The following is an 18507-nucleotide window of genomic DNA, read 5'->3' on the forward strand; positions in this document are numbered from 1 at the left end:
CCTTCAAAATAGTGACAATAGTGCTGTATTTTCTAAAATGTGCTCATTCACGTGGGCAGGTATGAAAGAAAGAAAATAATAAGAAAGGTTTTATTTTCTCTAAGCTTGATCTGCTTGAAATATATTTGAGTAAAAGTAATTTTCCTGAAATAACTCTTCCGTCATAAATCTTACAGCACCACAGACCTTGCTCTCAAGTCCTGATGGAGAGTGATCATACCTCAATGTCCATAAGTGCATCAAAATGGGTGAATATATTTCCAAAATGAAATCACAAAATGTACACAAAAAAGTACTAGATTTTCCTCATATAAATGAGACACTTAAAAATAGCCAGACCACTTTCATTTCTGTGGTGATTATCATTGACATCATTGTCTTTTATTTACAGCTGTATAACTGAAAAAGAAAAATCCTTAATAAGATAAGAGTTCTAATTTCCTTTCACCTGTTCATCATTTGGAACAATTCACCTGCAATCATGGTTTCTCATTGTTCTTTTAATCTCCCATTTTTTTCTGCTAGACAAACAGCTGGTTCTCAATTCATGTTGCCAATAGTTAGATCAGGTAATGAGGTTGGGTTTTTTCCTTCTTCAGCCTTACCCTCAACAATAATTATTTGTTGTAATTAGGTTCCTCTGTGCCTGGTACAATTGTATTTCTCCATGTGATTTGCACATGAAGGGATTCAAATCTTACAAACACCAAATGATTGCATCTCAAAAAGACCTGAGAAACTCACCTGCACTTTCTGAGAGTTATTGCAACAGGATATTTTCTCCTGGAGTGTTTCAGCAAGTAATTGTAAACCACACAAATGTTGTCACTTACTCTAATTCTCTCTTCTCCCTGGAACTTTTCTATTTCTTCTGTATTTTCAAACTTGTGCTAATCTGAAAGGAAAATTTTCTCATTTAAATTTGATGTCTTAGCCCAGTCAAAATATTTTGGGTGGTTTTTTAGCAGTATTTTTAAATTGTGGAAAACTATAATTAAACCCAATCCCAGTCTTACCTTCTGTACTAACACTCTCAGAGGCAGATTACAGGAAAGACAAAAGCAATTGAACATTAGAAAGTTATTGACATAAACTGCAATGTAGAAACACTCTGAAGAGGATACCTCACCATAAACAAGGATTTGATTAATCTTGTGAAACAGCTAAAAATTATTTTAAAAAATCAAAAGATCAGTGAACATTAAATGCTTTAAAAGTCAAAGTGGTATATGTAGTATATGTAGTTATTACTCCAATTACACTTATGAAAAGTGCATTATCCTGCTTTGAGCATAGTCACATCCTTTTGTGCAAGGCTTATATTTACAAATTACCATTCAAGTTCCTCAATATACCTCAAAAATAAAAAGAAATTATAAACAATATTTTGTGCTTTTTTTAGAAGGAGCTGTTGGAAAGTGAATGAGCTGAACACAGACCCCTCAACTGTTTCTGTGTTGTGTTTTGGATTTTTTTGCTTTGGGGTTTTTAAAATTATAATTCAATATTATTAACTGCAATCAAATTATCCAAAGTTAACTAGAAAAAATGGGTCAAATATCCGTGGTGCAGTACAGCACTAGCAGTAGCAAGTTTCTGAATGATAACAGCAAAAAACCACTTTAATATAATGATTCATTCTGTGAGACGCTACATACCTTCAAAAATTTAACTGTATCTTCAAGTCCCATTAAGATCAATGTTGCGAGACAGTATATATGAAAAAGGAATTCCTAATTTGATTGGCATAAAGTTTACAGATCATATTAGTGCTACTTTTCGATTACTGTATTTCTGAAAGAAGTCAAGCTGCCCCTCCTTTGGAAATAAAAGAAAAACAAAGTCTTTGATAACCAGTGGCTTTGATATCTGTGGGATTTCAAGACATCCTGAACACTGGAAACACCTGAAATCTCAAGACAGTCATTGTCTCTCTCTTGGCTTTGAAAGAAAAATGTCTGGCTGCTGAACTCATTCTGCCTTTAAGTGCCATAGAAATGAACCTGTACTGAGTTATAGCATCCTCAGTTGAGACTCACTCCTATTCTCATGCTACCAGTTTTGCCATGCTGTGATTGAATGCAAACCTGTCCTTGCAAACCAAGGTGGACTATGGGTTACTCTCTATTGTGAGACCCATCAGGAAGGGCAAATGACAGAACAGCCACTCACAGAGCTTTCTGGAGTTATTGTGGCTCACAGTGCTCATAGTGTGGTATGGTGTTAAATGTTGCAAGTCAATTCATAAACCACAGTTGATCCCATGTAACTTTCCTTCCTCAGTTCTGCCGCTGTTTCCTTTAGCCTCTCTGTCAGTCCAGCAGAAGATAGCTTAAAAAAATAGTCAAATTTTAGCATTTATGTGTGTCTACATAAATGTGAGTACACACATTTGCACGTTTTGATGCAACAGGAAAGCTTATGCAATCCAGAGGTACTACTGAAGCCTCTCTTTTTTCAGCCCACTCTACTCTGACCCTATTCTGGCACTATTATCACTCCTTCCCAGCTGGGCTTGAGTGGCCTTGTTAGGGCAGCTATTAAGATCCACAGCCAGAGGTTTCAATTTAGGAGGGAGTAAAGCTTCTCTTTTTATTACCCCAGGAGAATTGAGAATCCTGCCAGTGCAGTACACCAATTTATCACCAGGAGCAGATGAGGTGGATTGAGAATTAGACCCACTTAACAACTGGTTTACACAGCACTCTCTGTCATTGCTACATGAAGCCACAGGAGGTTTATGGCTTATTCAGAAGGGCAAATGTTTCTGTATCACTGCAAGATACTGAGTACAAATCAAAGCACATGTCTGTTCTGCAGTGAGGACTGGACTCTTTTTCATCCTTTGTTATGTGTTTAAACCATAAAGTAATTTGTTTGCTGTAACCTCTACTGTATTTATGTGGGAAACATTTGGCTTAGGACATCAGTTTTTGTCTTCAGATAGAGAGTCATTGGATTTTTATGGGACATGAAAACAGAGAATTGAAACACAAGATTTCTAAAATAGCATGAAATACTCTTTTCTTTATAGCTCATACAGACTGTGAGTGCAATTGACAAAGATCAGCCTCCTCGAGGACACAAATTTTTCTTTGAGTTGGTGCCAGAATTTGCTGTTCATCCAAACTTCTCTGTTGTAGACAACAAAGGTAACTGCTGACTCTAACATCTCCCTCCCCAATATCACATAAAACTTAATTCAGAAACCTTATTGATTCTGCGTTTCCATTCTAGATAACACAGCTGGAATTATGACCAGAAGAAATGGATATAGCCGTAGTAAGACGAGTACCTATCTTCTGCCCATCATTATATTTGACAACGACTACCCAATCCAGAGCAGCACGGGCACGCTGACCATCCGGGTGTGTGCCTGTGACAGCCGGGGGAACATGCAGTCCTGCAGCGCCGAGGCCTTGCTGCTCCCTGCCGGCCTCAGCACGGGGGCACTGGTGGCCATTCTCCTCTGCATCATTATCCTGCTAAGTAGGTACCTCTGACGAGATGTTTACTTGATCAGACAAAGATCTAGTCACTTCGAGAGTCCTGATATTCTTAAAAATGACCCTGCAGAAAAATATCATCATTACTCTTTAAAAGATTGTGTAGAGAAGAGTGAGACTGTGCTATTTGTATTAAATACAATTGAAAATATAGGGTCAGTTTTAGTTACCATGCTCATTCGAGTAATGTTCATACCATAATCAGATCTTCATTTAGATCCAGAATTTTAAAATCATATTTCTGAAGCTGTGCTAAGTTTTGCAACAATGTTATGAATTATATTAGCTATTTAATGTGAAAGATTTGGATTTTTCCTGTACAGAAAATATTTAGCTCAAAAGCGTAGGAAATATTAAATTTCTTGCAAGTGATAGTGAGAACTGCTGATTAAATAAGTATAAGAACAGAAGTCAGATGAGTGTTTGGAAGGTAGAAGCATTAGAAAGATGTGGTTACATATGAAGGAAGTAGAATAAATGTTAGCTCATTATCTGGTGTTAAGAATATAAAAATTTCAACTTGCGTGTTTTACAAGTGTCATCACCTCTACTTTCCAGTAAAACTCTGCAAAAAACCTCTTTCCTTTTCCACCTGTCCTAGCAAACATAGCTTGCCAAGGGGTCAGGGGGAAGCTACTGGTGTTAGTTTATATAAGGGGATATATTTTTCTTTTTCCAGTTTTTACCCTAGATTCAAGATAACTCTGTGATCCTCCTAATATTTGCTATAGGTATTAGAAGAAGGGCAATATCTATAGAATGTATCTGTACTGTGCTTAAGGGAGGAAGAATACTTGAGCTCTAGCAAACTGATAAACTGCTTAGATTCAGGAACTGCTGCTGGCCTGGTTTCAGCATCAGCCCCCTTGGATTCCCCAGGATGTTGCCCTGGCATAGTCAGGGAATTTGCTGATAGTCTGCTGAGAGGCAGAACATGAAAGGCACCATTCTCAGGAGAAAATTATGGTTCAAACTCTGCCAGACCTAGCTCTTCACCTTGCATAGTTCTTATCATCATGTCAACAAGCTCTCCATCTTTAAAGTCATCCTGCATGCCCCGACAAGAACAGGGAAAAAAGGAGCATGAAATGCACACCATTACTAGCTCAGAATGAAAACATTGCTCTGATTGGCTGCAATGCTTGAGTACAGATTGAACAAATCTGTACTAAACTTTGAACTTATCGAAGTAAAATGTGCCACAGCAATAGAATATGAGACTCAGAAGAGGATCAAGGACCATTGCTGTGCAGAACAAGTTTGACCACTTCGTGTCTCAACCCCAGGGTTAGAGGCCCTGCTCTGCTTAGCACTGCTGACATATATGATGTCAAAGAAACATGCGACTGTGGAGTACCTAAACAGAAGTTTTAGTTTACAGCTAGCGTGACACTCAGCATCTTATTTAATATTTCAACGGGGTTGTGTGTTATAATAGTAAACTGGTGTCAACATGCCCAACATATGTGATACGTACTAAGTACCAGGCTATGAAAGACGCTTTATATAATAACCTCTCAGTGACCTGCCCTTTTCTCCTACATGGAATTCTGTAGTGTTTTCTCCTACATGGAATTCTGTGTAGTTTCTAATCTAGCATTATGAAAAGAAGAGCCTCTGTACAGGTACAAGGAAGAAAACCCAAAGAATACTGAATGGAACATATATCTATTAATTTTAGATTCACAACATAATATCATGGCATGCGGAAGATTTCTGTTTCCCTCTCCCTACCTACAGCATGTCAAATCTTAGTTTTTATTCACCAATACTCAGATGATTCAGAGTAAAAACTTAGCTCCTAGGACTCCACTAAACCATTCAGCACTGTTGTAATTTATGGTTCAGCAATCACTGTTATGTCTCATTGACAGATGGTCTTTCTGGCCTCTTTTATTTACTCCAGCTACTGGAGAGAGAGTCAGATTTTTACATGCACTTAAGCATTGAATTGCTACTGAAATCAATAGCATTTAGACACCAGAATGTATTTAAAAAATCCTAACTTCATTTTTTTATCTCCCCTTAGAGAGCTTCATTTTTTGTATCAATCCTTACCTCTTCAGAAGAATTATTTAACTAGCACTTCATAAACTAAGGGGATCATGTTTTTTTCAAAAGAAACATTTAGTAACAAAGACTGGATTTCAATTCTTGCAGGCTTTGAAGCAAAAGTAGTTTTGTCAATTATATTGATAGCTTAAGGTCCTCAGGTTCATATTTTCAGAGGGACCTGTAGATCCCATATTCAAAAGTGAATTAGACACTTGGGAATACCTAAATCACTAGCTTTCAAGAGTGTGAATACCTTTTGCCAAGAGATTCAACTACATTTGATGAAAGGACCCTTAGTGACTGCCTAAAGGTGGTACTTAGAAAGTTAAAATCAAAATTAAACCTTAGTAGGATAATATTGTATGGCATTGTTTACTTTTCAACTTCAGCTTAGTTGCAAATTTATTTAAAATATAAAATATTTTTATCATTTCTCCCATAGGTTTAAAAAAGAATAAGTTTTTGATTGCTATCAAATTATTAATACTTTCCCTTATTAACTTGGAGATAGATTTTATCATTACATTCCTACTAAAAATCCCATTCCAGCCTTAAAACCTTTCCAGGTCAAAAGATGAGGTAAAATTTTGCCTTATTTATTTGCTTTCTAACAATCTATTCCTTCATTCACTTTTTTTTTTCCCTTTTAGTATTAGTTGTCTTGTTTACGGCTCTCAAGAGACAGAGGAAGAAAGAACCCTTGATTATCTCAAAAGATGATGTTCGGGACAATATTGTGACCTACAATGATGAAGGAGGTGGGGAAGAAGACACACAGGCTTTTGACATTGGCACACTGAGAAATCCAGAAGCAAGGGAGGAAAGTAAGATGAGAAGAGATGTTATCCCAGAAACAATATTTCAGATAAGGCGGACTGCACCTCTTTGGGAAAACATCGATGTTCAAGATTTTATTCATAGAAGGTTAAAGGAAAATGATTCAGACCCAGCTGCCCCTCCTTATGATTCATTAGCGACATATGCCTATGAAGGAAATGATTCCATAGCAAATTCACTAAGCTCCCTGGAATCACTTACCACAGAAGGCAACCAAGACTATGATTACCTCAGTGACTGGGGACCTCGGTTTAAAAAACTAGCAGATATGTATGGTGGAGAGGACAGTGATCGAGACTGAGAAAGTAATCTGTGACCTGGTCAGTGTTAGTGGAATTCATGTCTATGTTCCTAGATAAATAAAGTGGCCTACTCTCTTACTTGAGAATAAAATATTTACAAAAAATAGGTGTTGTCTTAGTAAGGGTTTGCTTAATCAATAAGTCAACGTGAATGAATATGAATGATTGAGATTTTAAAAAACACTACAACCAACCTTCTATGCCTAGAAACCTATGATGAAAGGGTTTTATAGGGAATGAAAAGACAATAAAAGGCTTTTTGCGCCTTTGATAATTACATGGAAACTCCATATTTTTAAATTGCTTTGCTTTACCTTTCCTACTATGTTGGATAGTGTGCATCTGCATTGTAACTTAATCTCTAAAATATACTTTAAAAAGATTAATATTACTGCCATATTTATTGAGTTAAAAATGTCTGTGTGTTGATTCATCCTGATATTTTTATATATGTATATTTATATTTTTGTATTTTTATTAAATAAATTAGAATTTATAAAAAGACTACTTACTCATGTAGTTTGTCAATCATAAAGGACTGTCCAATCTTTCTGAACAAAGGAAACTTTGTATTGTGCAATACTTCATTTTTGAATGCATCTTCTTAGATTAGTGGTTGCAATGTACTGTGCAAGAATGGTATAGAGAGAGGGCTCTGTAATGGGAATGCAGTGTAGATGACAGAAAGAACTATTTTGAAAAGGTGATTATAAATAAATGCACTCTGACTTGCAATGTGTATTGCTACATGGCATAATAATACAGTTTCACGGTGAAGCTCACTCATACATACCTTCTTACATGAACAGATGACCACTGAGAGGACTGAACAGATAGATGCCTAGGGATCTAAGGAACTATTAAAGTTTATTCTGGCAGATGTGAAAACAATTCTTAATATACCTTCAAAGAAATTGGATAATTAAACTAGCATCAATAATGAAACGAAGGTTATTATATACTAATCTTATTTTGGAGCTTTGAGACAATAAGAAAAATCAGGTACATTACTGATAGCTTCTTTTAAATAAAAGGGAGTCAAGAAATAAAAACAAAGTTTAACTAATATTTTATTAAAGTTGTTAATGTTTTAGTCCTTCAAAGAAGTGTGTACATTTGCATATTTCCTACAGCCTTAATGACAATCAGCAACTATGTATTTTTGTTTAAAATAGATTTGCTGGATATGCTTTTTGCAATGCACTTATTTTTTCACAACACAGAATAAAAGGAATATAATTGGATCACGTGATCTAACAAAGTTGAAAAGTTTATCCACATTTTTTAAAAAAAAGGAGAATATAAAACCACAAATTTATGGAAAAGGAGAAACAGTTTTGACAATATAGGAAGTACATTATCCATAGCATTTCCATTTTTAATGTTGACTTTAAAGAAAATCATCACCTGCAGATGTTAAAAAAAAAACCACCTACAAAATAATAATGTTTCAAGGTTTTCTCTATATTAATTAGACATTTTTCATGTCTTTTTATAATGAAACCTAAGATACACATTGACAATGTTAGGTGGACTATTAAAGCACTTATGTCTTACCACAAAAATAATAAAGAGGATTCAGCCTCAGAGACCCTTCAGTGAGACATAAGAAAACACTCCTAATTATCTTTCTACTATGTTGACTTTCAGATTATTTATCAAAAAATATTTCTTTATTATTCTTCATTTAGTCCTTCTGCCATACTCTTCTGCCAGCCCCAAGGATGTATCTCAAGTTTCTTTGCACTGAACTCCTTTTTTGGGGGGAAGGAATGTCTGTGTGATTGTGGCTCCAAACAAGCACCTGGACAGCTTGCTGTGAGATGCGCATCAGGTCTGTGACACTGTTGAAAACAAAAAAACTTTAGTGTCACAGAAATGTCAAAATAACCTGCAAACATGTGGCAGTTATTTGCATGGATGTGATGCAGATACAGGGCATTAGTGTATAACTTGAAGACATAGGAATGAATATTTCTGTTTTGTGTCTTTTTGGGGGTGAAAACAAAAGCATTATGGAGTCTATGTTCTCAACTTGTTGCTGGGAAAGTGAAAGTACACAGGAATGCATTAATCTTTGAATTCAATTTCCATAACTTTAAGATGTTACCTCAAGATGGGATAGAGGAAAAAGCAAAAGGAGAATAAAAACCCCTGTCCCTGAAGAGAAATTACTGGGGGATAGGGGAGGAGTGAAACCCAAACAAAACCAAAATAGAAAGAAAATATACAATAAACTTTTCTGACTTATAGAAGTTGTACATCAAACTTCATCAGTAAAGGACAACTTTCAGAAATCTTGTAAATTGTCATCAGAAGCCTGAATATCACACAGTGAAGTAAAATGACAGGGGAGAGAGAAATGAAAATCTATCCTCAAGCACGAACAGATACAGGCAAAGTATATACCCCTGGAGTTGACTTTTTAAGTTGTCAAGACTTGGAGCAGGACACATCAAAGGATACCAGTGTGATTTCAAAGAGGCTACTAGCAAAGGCAGGATAACAGGAACAGGGTGTGAGAAATTCTTCTTCCTTGAAGACAAAAAAATATCTTAAAAATTATATATTCCACATAGAAACAAGTTTATTTCTGTATTTTGGAGGCTTGGGGTTTTTTTTGGTGCTGTTTTTTTGTTTGTTTGTTTGTTTTGTGGTATTTTTAATTTGTTTTAGGTTTTGTGGGTTTGCTTTTTGTTTGTTTGGTTGGGGTTTTTTTTGGTTTTTTTAGGTTCTTTTTCTTCAGTAACAGAAAGCAGAAAGAAGTATAATAGAAGTCACCTCACAGAATGCTCTCATAGAGACATGTGCTCAGTATCACCATGTCACAGTACCACTGCGGTAATTTGGAAGAGCAGAAAGTCCAGAAAATCAACCAAAAAAGGTATTTCCCTCCCCTTCTCTCACCCTAGGTTTTCTATTTCCTGAGTCATAGCCACTAAAGAGAGAGACAGAGTCTTTGTTTTCAGAATGAAACCTTCCCATGCTCTCCTGTTAACTCACTGGTGAGTCCAAGAACCCTGTAATTCTTTAAGCAATATGTGTTTTAGAAATTACCTACATTGATTTACAGATCACAGAAATTCATGTAGTTGATATAGTAAAACAAGTAATTTTACAAAACTATTGGGAATTTCAAGCATTCTTACAACGCATAAAAGTAATTAACAAAGTTGATTCCCAAAGACACAGAGGAGGAAAAGAAGGTTTTGAGAGGCCTCAGAATTTGATGGTTATTGCTGGTTTTACAGGTCCATATTTGGAAAACCTGGATGTAGCATTGCAGTCCCTGGGTAGGTAAGGATAGGTTGGATTCAAATCTACACAGGGACCCTCAGCCAATATCATTCAGCTCTAAAGCAGATGAATCACTGACCAAAGAGCTGGGTGATGCTAAGACCTCAACCAATTGCATGTGCAAGTGAAGGAAACTGGAGCTCCTATAAAAGGAGCTGAGGGAATAAACTTGAGGCTGTTTGTCACAAGGACCATTGAGTGTGTGTCCTCTCTGTCTCTGACCACCAAGTCCACGTTACACCTGGATGCAGCATGGATACTCCTACCCTAATATGGTGGAAGGAGTTAACTGACACAGAAAATGCCTTGGTGTTGTCCCATAAAAAAAGGTGCTGATTAAGTTGTTAGCTTCCTTGGTATTTCAAAATGAGTGACATTGATAAGTACAATTTAGAGAAGGTACAAGAAAAAAATAACCAATAGAGAGCAGGATTCAGCTGGATAGGCAAATAATATAGGTCCAATAATGGGCACAAGCACTGATTGACAGTGGGATATGCCATACTGGTTGAACATCAAAAAGCAAAGTGAGAGACGAAAGGTCAGAATTCCTTTCAGGGATCCTTCTGTAGATTTTCCTTCCCCTGTGAGAGAACTGAGGCTCTGAAGTGCTGGAGATTTCATATTTGTGCACCTCTTCATCCTCTGTGAAGTCAACTGTGCTTGTTGACCAAAGTTCTGGATCTGTGGAACTGACTAATATGTCAGACATCTCTCACTGGGGAGTTCAAGGCTTTGGGACCTTAGAAGAGGCTCAAGAGAAACGAGAAAAGTAATTTTTATGGTACCAATCTCACCAAGGATCTCTTTTCTGCCACTCAGAACCACTCTGTTGTGGTTCACTGCTAAGGAGAAGCAGCAGTTGGGAAAACTTAGAATTTACAAGACTAACTCAATCTCTAGCAGAAAACTTACTTGTGATTGCTAAGGACCAAGATAAATTTAGCAACTCCCAAGGAAATACTGTTAGATTTAGTAATCATTCTGAACAGACTTAAATCGATTTTGAATGGGCTCTCTCCAGGGTTAAGAACAAATAAGCTTAGAAAAAGGAGTAAAAATGAATACAGAAAAATGTCAAGTGAATGTTCCAAGGGAAAAAAAACCAAACAAACATAAAGCCATTCCAGTTTGATGGAGGTCTTTTTTGTAATATCTATGTATTTTCTGTTTCTTTTTTCACTTAAACTGCCTTTTGTGCTATTGTCATAAACTTACAAGCTTGCTCTCACAAGTAGTCTTAGTAGGAAATAATGCTGAAGATGATCTCCCAAAGAGGGTTACATTTTTCAGTGAAATGCCAAAACAGGCTCCTCATTATGCCAGGTTAAGTAGCCTAAACGCAACCACCGTCATACATAAAATGCCTAAAATCTGTGGTTCTTTCATCATTTGACTGTCTTTAGAACAGAATAATCATACAGAGAACAAAAAGAAGTATATGCAACTTCCATTGGCATATTTCTTATGCATTGATGACAACAGACACGAACGCCTTTTGTTCTACCAAAGGCATTTCAACTACTAGTGGTCTAATTTACAGTGAAAGTCATATTTTAAAATTACATTTACACTTCATTTCTCACTTGTGCTAAGCAGACAGACAGTGCACATTAGTGTCTGGGTCATGCCATATTGGAGTATTGTTATATTTTAGGTTTTGCAACTGATTTTGTAGACAAACAAGAAGTTTCAGAAACAAACATATAAAAAACCAGAATGGGGATATCACATTTTTTGCTTCTGTCATGAGAAGATAAATGGGAAATAGAGGAATTCTGGAAGAAGTTTTCAAGAAGAGGCATGCAAATACAAATAAAAATATAGGCAAATACCCTATATTTTATAGGCACCTGATTTTTTTGTTCTATATGCATCTATGAATGCATATGTATACACATGTTCGAAAAAAATCCCCACTTTATCATCTAAAAGGTTTACCAACAGCAACTTAGGTATCACACCTCATCAAAGAGAGATGCCAATCTAAAAGGAAAAAATCCATAGCAGAACACAAGACACATTCAACTAAGTGCAAACTGGAGGATATAAAATAATCTGATGTCACAGATTGATTTATGCTGTTTTAGTATCCTTTTGTTAGCAGATATATTTTACATTTTGGTTCCATTTCAGTTCATGAATCAAAATTCAAATGAGAAGAGATCTGGCCTGAACTCTACTTAAAAATCTCTTCCAGATTTAGGAGTTTTCATCTTCATTAAAATCTCACAGGAACTAAATGCAGAAAAGAATGCTGTGAATATCAACGTCTTGTGTTCCAAGGAAATCATGTTGACGTTATTTCTACAGGGGAAGTGAGTGCCTTTGCTTGGAATCAACCTACCGGCTGTCACAGGGCACCCTGCAGCACAGGAAATCCAGGAACATGCGCTTCTTTCCTTTTACTACTCACCCCCCATCACCCCCATTCAAAGCAAGGAACCTTTCTCCCGCTCCAGAAAAACTCATTAGAATACTTTTTAGAAAAATTTCACATCACCAGTAAGAGCCGAAAAAGTGACAGTGTCTTGTCACAACTCCAAAGTCTTTTTCTTGTGCACTGTTTTAGAAGGAAATACATTTCCATAACAGTCTTCTAACTTAAAATATGAGCACATTCCTGATTTGTTCATTTTATCATGGAATTTGACACAGCTCCTGTCATAACACATATATTAATATACCTTTATCAAGCTTCGAATGAACTCTGTAATTTTAAAGGCATTTGCTTTTAGAATCAGCATGGCAAGCATTTCTCCCATCACTTCTCACAGGGGAATGACAGGCTGTACAAAGTATGCCTGCAAAAACACAGATCTTTATTTTAGTGGGAGTAAAATAATAACATTTTTCACTGCTTATAGTCTGTCCTTCATTTTATTAGTGGAGTTATGGGTAGACATTTAGCCCAGACTAGAAACAGTTTACGATCTGTTTAAGCACTGCAAGGATACCTTTGGAGGAACACAGGATCCCAAAACCTGTCCAGGATCATTACAGTCTTCCCTTCCCTCTAGCTGCTGGAGGCAGAATGACCACCCCAGCCACTTAATAATGTAAGTAGATTTTTGGCACATAGTAGTTGAAAAAGGGGTGTAAGATTTTCATGAGTTAAAACAGTGAGAAGAAATTTAGGTCTGGGATTTTTGTCACTTGAGACTTGCTCTTTCAGCTGTCAAGAAGCAGGCTGCTAGTTGCTAGGGGTGACGATAATAATACTTACTTCTTATATAAAGCTTTTATCCCTAGTTTTTAAAGCTTTCTTACAAAGAAGGTCAGTGTCATTATCACTGTTTCACAGGTAGGAAAAGCTCTTATTTGTGCACCAGTTCCCCCCAAAACACCCAGCAGGACAATACTGAAGACAAGAAAAAACCCGTTCTTCTCTCCACAGGCCATACTGCCTTGAGGAGAGCTAATAATATAGGAGACCTTAGTTTATGTACCTCCACTGATAAAAGCAGTAATTTGATTTCACTGCCCCACAAATTTGAGACATCTTAAAAGAAGTAAACCTTCCATATGACTGTGAATCAAGGATTATTTCCAAACTAAGTTGCTCTTTGGACAAGTATGTGTTTTGGAGACAAATCCAAGACAGTTTCAAGAGGAAAAATTCGGTTGCTTTTCTGGGCTTGTTTTGTGCAGGAAAGTGAATAAAAGAGGCTTTTAATTCCAGGTACAAAGAAAAAAAAAGGATAGATAGAGAAATGTGCAGCAAACCCTAAAGACTGCAGGATATGTTCACATTTGAAAAAGAAGTAGCTCTGTCCTTAATCTCTCACTTAAAGCAGATTACAGTGGTACAGTAGAAGAATATCAGGTTTTAGTACCCAACACCAGCTGGTCTCCACTCCTTCAGAACTGATTGGGTTTTATTCCTAAGGACTGCTTCCATGCCTTTTCATTTGATTTCTTGATGAGATATTATCTTCTGATTGCTGGAAAAAAATTTCTCCAGCAATTTCAGATTTGTAATTTAATGACAAATCTTTAGGAAAAAGCCTGAACAGCACTCGGCAGGGATGCAGAGAGAAAGCAAGACATGAAGAGGCTTTTCAACCCCATCCACTGTGTAAATGAAGGGCTTTGTTTCAACTAATGCTCAAATTAGGATACAGAATGGGCACCAGGCAGCACAGCAACATCCATCGGGAACCAGAGTAAGAGCCAAAGAGAGTAAACAGCTTCCCCACCTGCTAACACATATGCTGCCATCTGCAACTTACTGACCAAAGAGGAAGTTTGATCTTTTCCAAAGCAATGCCAGTGTGTTTTCTTCTGTGCCATGGATGAGTGCCTTCAGCCATCCTGCACAACAGTGCCAGAATATTTGTTGTCACTGATGTTCAGCCAACCCTGCGCTGTTTTACAGCCAGCTTTTGCACAGCAATAACAGTAAGGGCCAGATTTCACCCACTGCATTTTTCTTCCCAAGTCATTGACGTGTTGCTGTACTTACGAACATTAAACTCATGGCAAGGTGTTATGAACACTCTAATTTTTAGAGGTAAAAACCCCATGTGTTAAAGGTCTTTCTCTAGATTTTATGAAAAGCCCTTAAAAATAAAACAAAAATTAGATTTTCATTACATCATCGATACAAGCACGTTTCTACTGGTGATGCAATCTGATTCATACATTTATACATTTGCAATAGAGCGAAAGCCTGAAGAGGTAGCATCTTTTATCCAGCTATATTAGCTGTTCTAATGAAGCCAGACATGCTTTTAGAATCATGAATCCCTTCGCATAAGGGCATATTTCTGCAGTCTTTAGGGCTTACTGCACATTTCTTTGTCCATCTTTTTTCCTGAATTTTTTTTACTTTCATACAATAGTCATACTTGGAGAAGGAACAAGACAAAAAAGGACTATTTATATATGAGTTTTTTTACTAATTGCTGTGGGTCACAGATTTCAAGAAACGCTTTGGGAAACATCAGAATATGTCATAAAAGAGAGACGTTTATCAGAATGATAGCATGGAAAAGGATAGATCTGTGGGAAGATGAAAGAAAATGAAAATTTGAGAACAAAAAATCAAAAACATTTTGGGCATATTTTAAAAGCAAGTGTAACAGAATACAAATGAACTGATCAAAGGACCAAGAGTGGACTGTCAGAAATATGGTCAGTGGCAAAGAATAGAAATTCGCTAACCGGAAATCTGTTTATATGTCTGCATTAGGCTCTTGGTTTTAGCAATAGGGATAACCACGAAACTAGAAAAGGCTAAATTTGTGAATTGGTATTGTTTATCATTGTATCAACAGCAGTTGTTTTCAAACCTCTTTCAACCATCAATCATAAAGAAATTTATATAATTTGTATTAAAGATCTTAATAATTAAACAAAACACCTATTTTTTAAACTAGCTTGTAGGGTTCTTAAGGATTCTGTGTAGTAACTTCAAAATAATTTCAAGTACAATTTCTTCTAGAAGAGTATTTTATATTTTGTGACTGCTAGCAGACAATATAGCTCTAGCCTAGAAAATAGTTCAACAAAAATGGGGATTCCAAATTTTATTAACTGGCAATGTATTCAAGATCATATTTTCTCAGTATCCTAGTAGAAATATTGTTTTCATTCTTAGTCATGCCTAAAATGCAGCACAGAAGAAGAAAGTCAAGCTGTGTTCCTTTCTGCTCGTGCATCACCCATAGTTCTGAAATTAAAACTTCTGAAGTGAAAAGTGAAACAGAAGGAAGGAGAAGATTTTGTGGCATAAAAATAATTGTAAAAAGATAAAGTCTCTTCTGATAGCACATAGGTTAAGAAATAACTTGGCTTGTTCTTGAAGTATAAAATGCTTAAAACAATTTAAACAAATGAAACAAGAAATGTCCTTAAATCCAAGCAACTTTCCACAGTCGAATTGCACCTTTGAAATTTGAGAAGAACAAAGGAAAAAAAATCTAAATAACAGAGCTGGTCTACAAGATATTTCTCTTAAGAAACACAGGATATTCAGTATAGAAGTATGAATAAGGATCTATAGATGGACTATAAGGAAATTCAATATCAAAACACTGATATTTCTTACACTATAGAATTATCTCCCCAAGAAAAACATAGATGTTCGTTTCCTCCTCACAGTTAAAACTTACTATGATAAGATCAAGTAGTAATTCAGTAGAAAACCATTGTGCTAGGACATAAGGAATGGAAACAGAATGAAGTAGTAAAAAATATTACCCTTTTACAGAGTATCATCTGCAACATTAAATAATTGTACATAGATTCTTTTTTTTTATTGAATAGTTTTGACATGCAGGCCTGGTCCTGCAGAGATTCTCCACTGACAAACTTTTCTATACATCCAAAAATACGCCTATTAAATTTTCTTTACCAGTGAATTTTTTATTTTTTTATTTTTTTAAAGAAAAAGGCCTCCATTTCTGAGCACTGGTACATAAGCATAAAGCCTATGGGGCATGGGAACGTCAGACTTACAACCCTGCTGAGATTTTTATGTGTATATTTTCAAAAAGAAATGTCTATGCTAATACTACAATATGCTTGAATCAGCCCAGTATGTGTCTTTTATAGGTTCTCTTGCACTCCCAAGGAATATTAAAAAAATTATGATGTTTAATTTGCTTTAATTTCAACATTATACAGAAGAAACCACAAGAAAATATTAAATATTTTGATTATGTTTGAAAAACATTAAACATGACATTCAATGTATCAGCTGTTAACAGCATACATTTCTTGTGCTGCTTCTTGGGATGTAATCAAAGAAAAACAAATCACCAATATGTCAGATATGGAAATTTAAATCTCAGTAGCATAAACACATTTCATACACTACATTCACTTATAAATATTATCATTCCCATGTGGACCTTTCCTTTATTCTTTCCCATTTTTTGTATAATATAGCACTGAAATTATTTGCTGTACTGCCATTATCATGCTGAGATATGTAGAGAACAAAAGCATCAAATAAAAAAAAAGAAGAGTGTTTGATTGTTTTCTGTAGGAAAAACCTAGTGGGCACAGTCTTCTGCTGTTTCTATGTCCCTTCCTCTGTCACCCAGAAAGCTACCAAAAATATCACCCACAGACAAAACTGCTAACCCTAACAACAAAAAAGGATGGGCTTCTGCATTCAGAGAAATAGACCCAGGGCTTGCTGCCCTGAATCGCAGTCTGGGCTATAGGGAGGAGGGTGACAATGGTGAAAATAAAGCAAAATCTGAAAAACACACTTAGGAACAGGGATTGGCTCTTCATGGAGTGTCCCACACTGAAAGCTGGGGGAAAATTTTCACAATTTTGTTGCTGTTGGTTTATATTGACAACAAAATATTTGAGGCCAAATCCTTTATTTGAAGCCTATTTTGTGGAGTGTGTTGTAACCCTGCCCTGGAAGGTGAGGGTATCTCAGGTTCTTGTTAATTGACCCTTAGGGCAGATTAGAGTGAAATGACACTGAATGATCAATGTTGATACATATATATATAAATGCGCTTATTTTAGAAGAATTTGTTTGCAATGCAAAGGATGTACGCAGCAATTTTGGTTATTATTATCTAAATAATAGATATTTAGATAGGTAAATAAAGATCCTATTTAAGAAAATCTATATGGAAAAGAAAAATTATAATAGTAGAAAGATCTGACCACCCGTGGATCCAAGAAGAAGAGTGGATTGTGGCAATTTCGATGTTTTCTGGTCAAAGTGATGGTTGCAGTCTTGATCCACAGGGGGCAAAAACCCTAGAGCAACTATCTGCCACAGGACATCACTGAATAAGAATGTGATTTCTACAAAAACTTGTGTTTAAAGAGAAGCAAGTACTCAGAAACTTGCCATTGTCAAATCCATCAATTGAACTACCATATGACACCATGCTCAACATATAAATCTGGATGAAGAAGAAGAGGGAGACACTTGCATTGATGGTGTTTGTCTTCCCGAGCAACTGTCACACATGATGGGACCCTGATCTCCTGGGAATGGTTGAACACCTGCCTGCCCATGGGAAGCAATGAATTAATTCCTTATTTTGCTTTGCTAGTATGCACAGCTTTTGCTTTCCCTATTAAATTATCTTCCTCTCAACCCATGAGTTTTCTACCTTTTACCATTCCTATTGTCTCCCCCATCAAGAGGGAGAGGTGGTGTAGTGACTTGTGTGGGGTCATTTGACAGCTGGGGTTAAACCACAATGCAGAAAAGAAACCACAATCAAGGCCTAAAGCACCAACTTTGAGCTAAATTTATGTATTTATGCTATTTAAATACATTTCTCTCTTTTAACCTAGTCTCTAGTCAAGACTACCTTTCTGCAATATTTCTGAATCTTTTTTTTTACACATGCTTCTTACCAGAATCCATATTCAAATCTGTGATATTGTATCCCAATACAGCTTTCCAGTTGAATGAATATTTAGATAGGCAGACAACTTCAGAAATACACTGCGGAACCCACTGCGTCTGCTGTGCTCCTCAGAGACATTTGGCAGGATATGACATTCCACTCTGCCAGTTC

The 18507-nt window shown here is 36.2% G+C and overlaps 1 protein-coding gene across 1 annotated transcript in view; it reads left to right on the forward strand.

Moving 5' to 3' along the window:
- The window catches only part of CDH9 (cadherin 9), a 97657-nt gene extending 90542 nt beyond the window's left edge, over positions 1–7115 (forward strand). The window contains exons 10-12 of the mRNA XM_005423856.3: positions 3035–3152; positions 3238–3489; positions 6212–7115. Coding sequence (XP_005423913.2) covers positions 3035–3152; positions 3238–3489; positions 6212–6699 — 858 coding nt within the window. The 3' untranslated portion in view covers positions 6700–7115. The remainder of the gene's footprint in view (positions 1–3034; positions 3153–3237; positions 3490–6211) is intronic.
- Positions 7116–18507: the final 11392 nt, after the last annotated feature.

The sequence above is a fragment of the Geospiza fortis genome, unplaced genomic scaffold, assembly GCF_000277835.1.
Source record: "Geospiza fortis unplaced genomic scaffold, GeoFor_1.0 scaffold58, whole genome shotgun sequence".
Lineage (NCBI taxonomy): Eukaryota > Metazoa > Chordata > Aves > Passeriformes > Thraupidae > Geospiza > Geospiza fortis.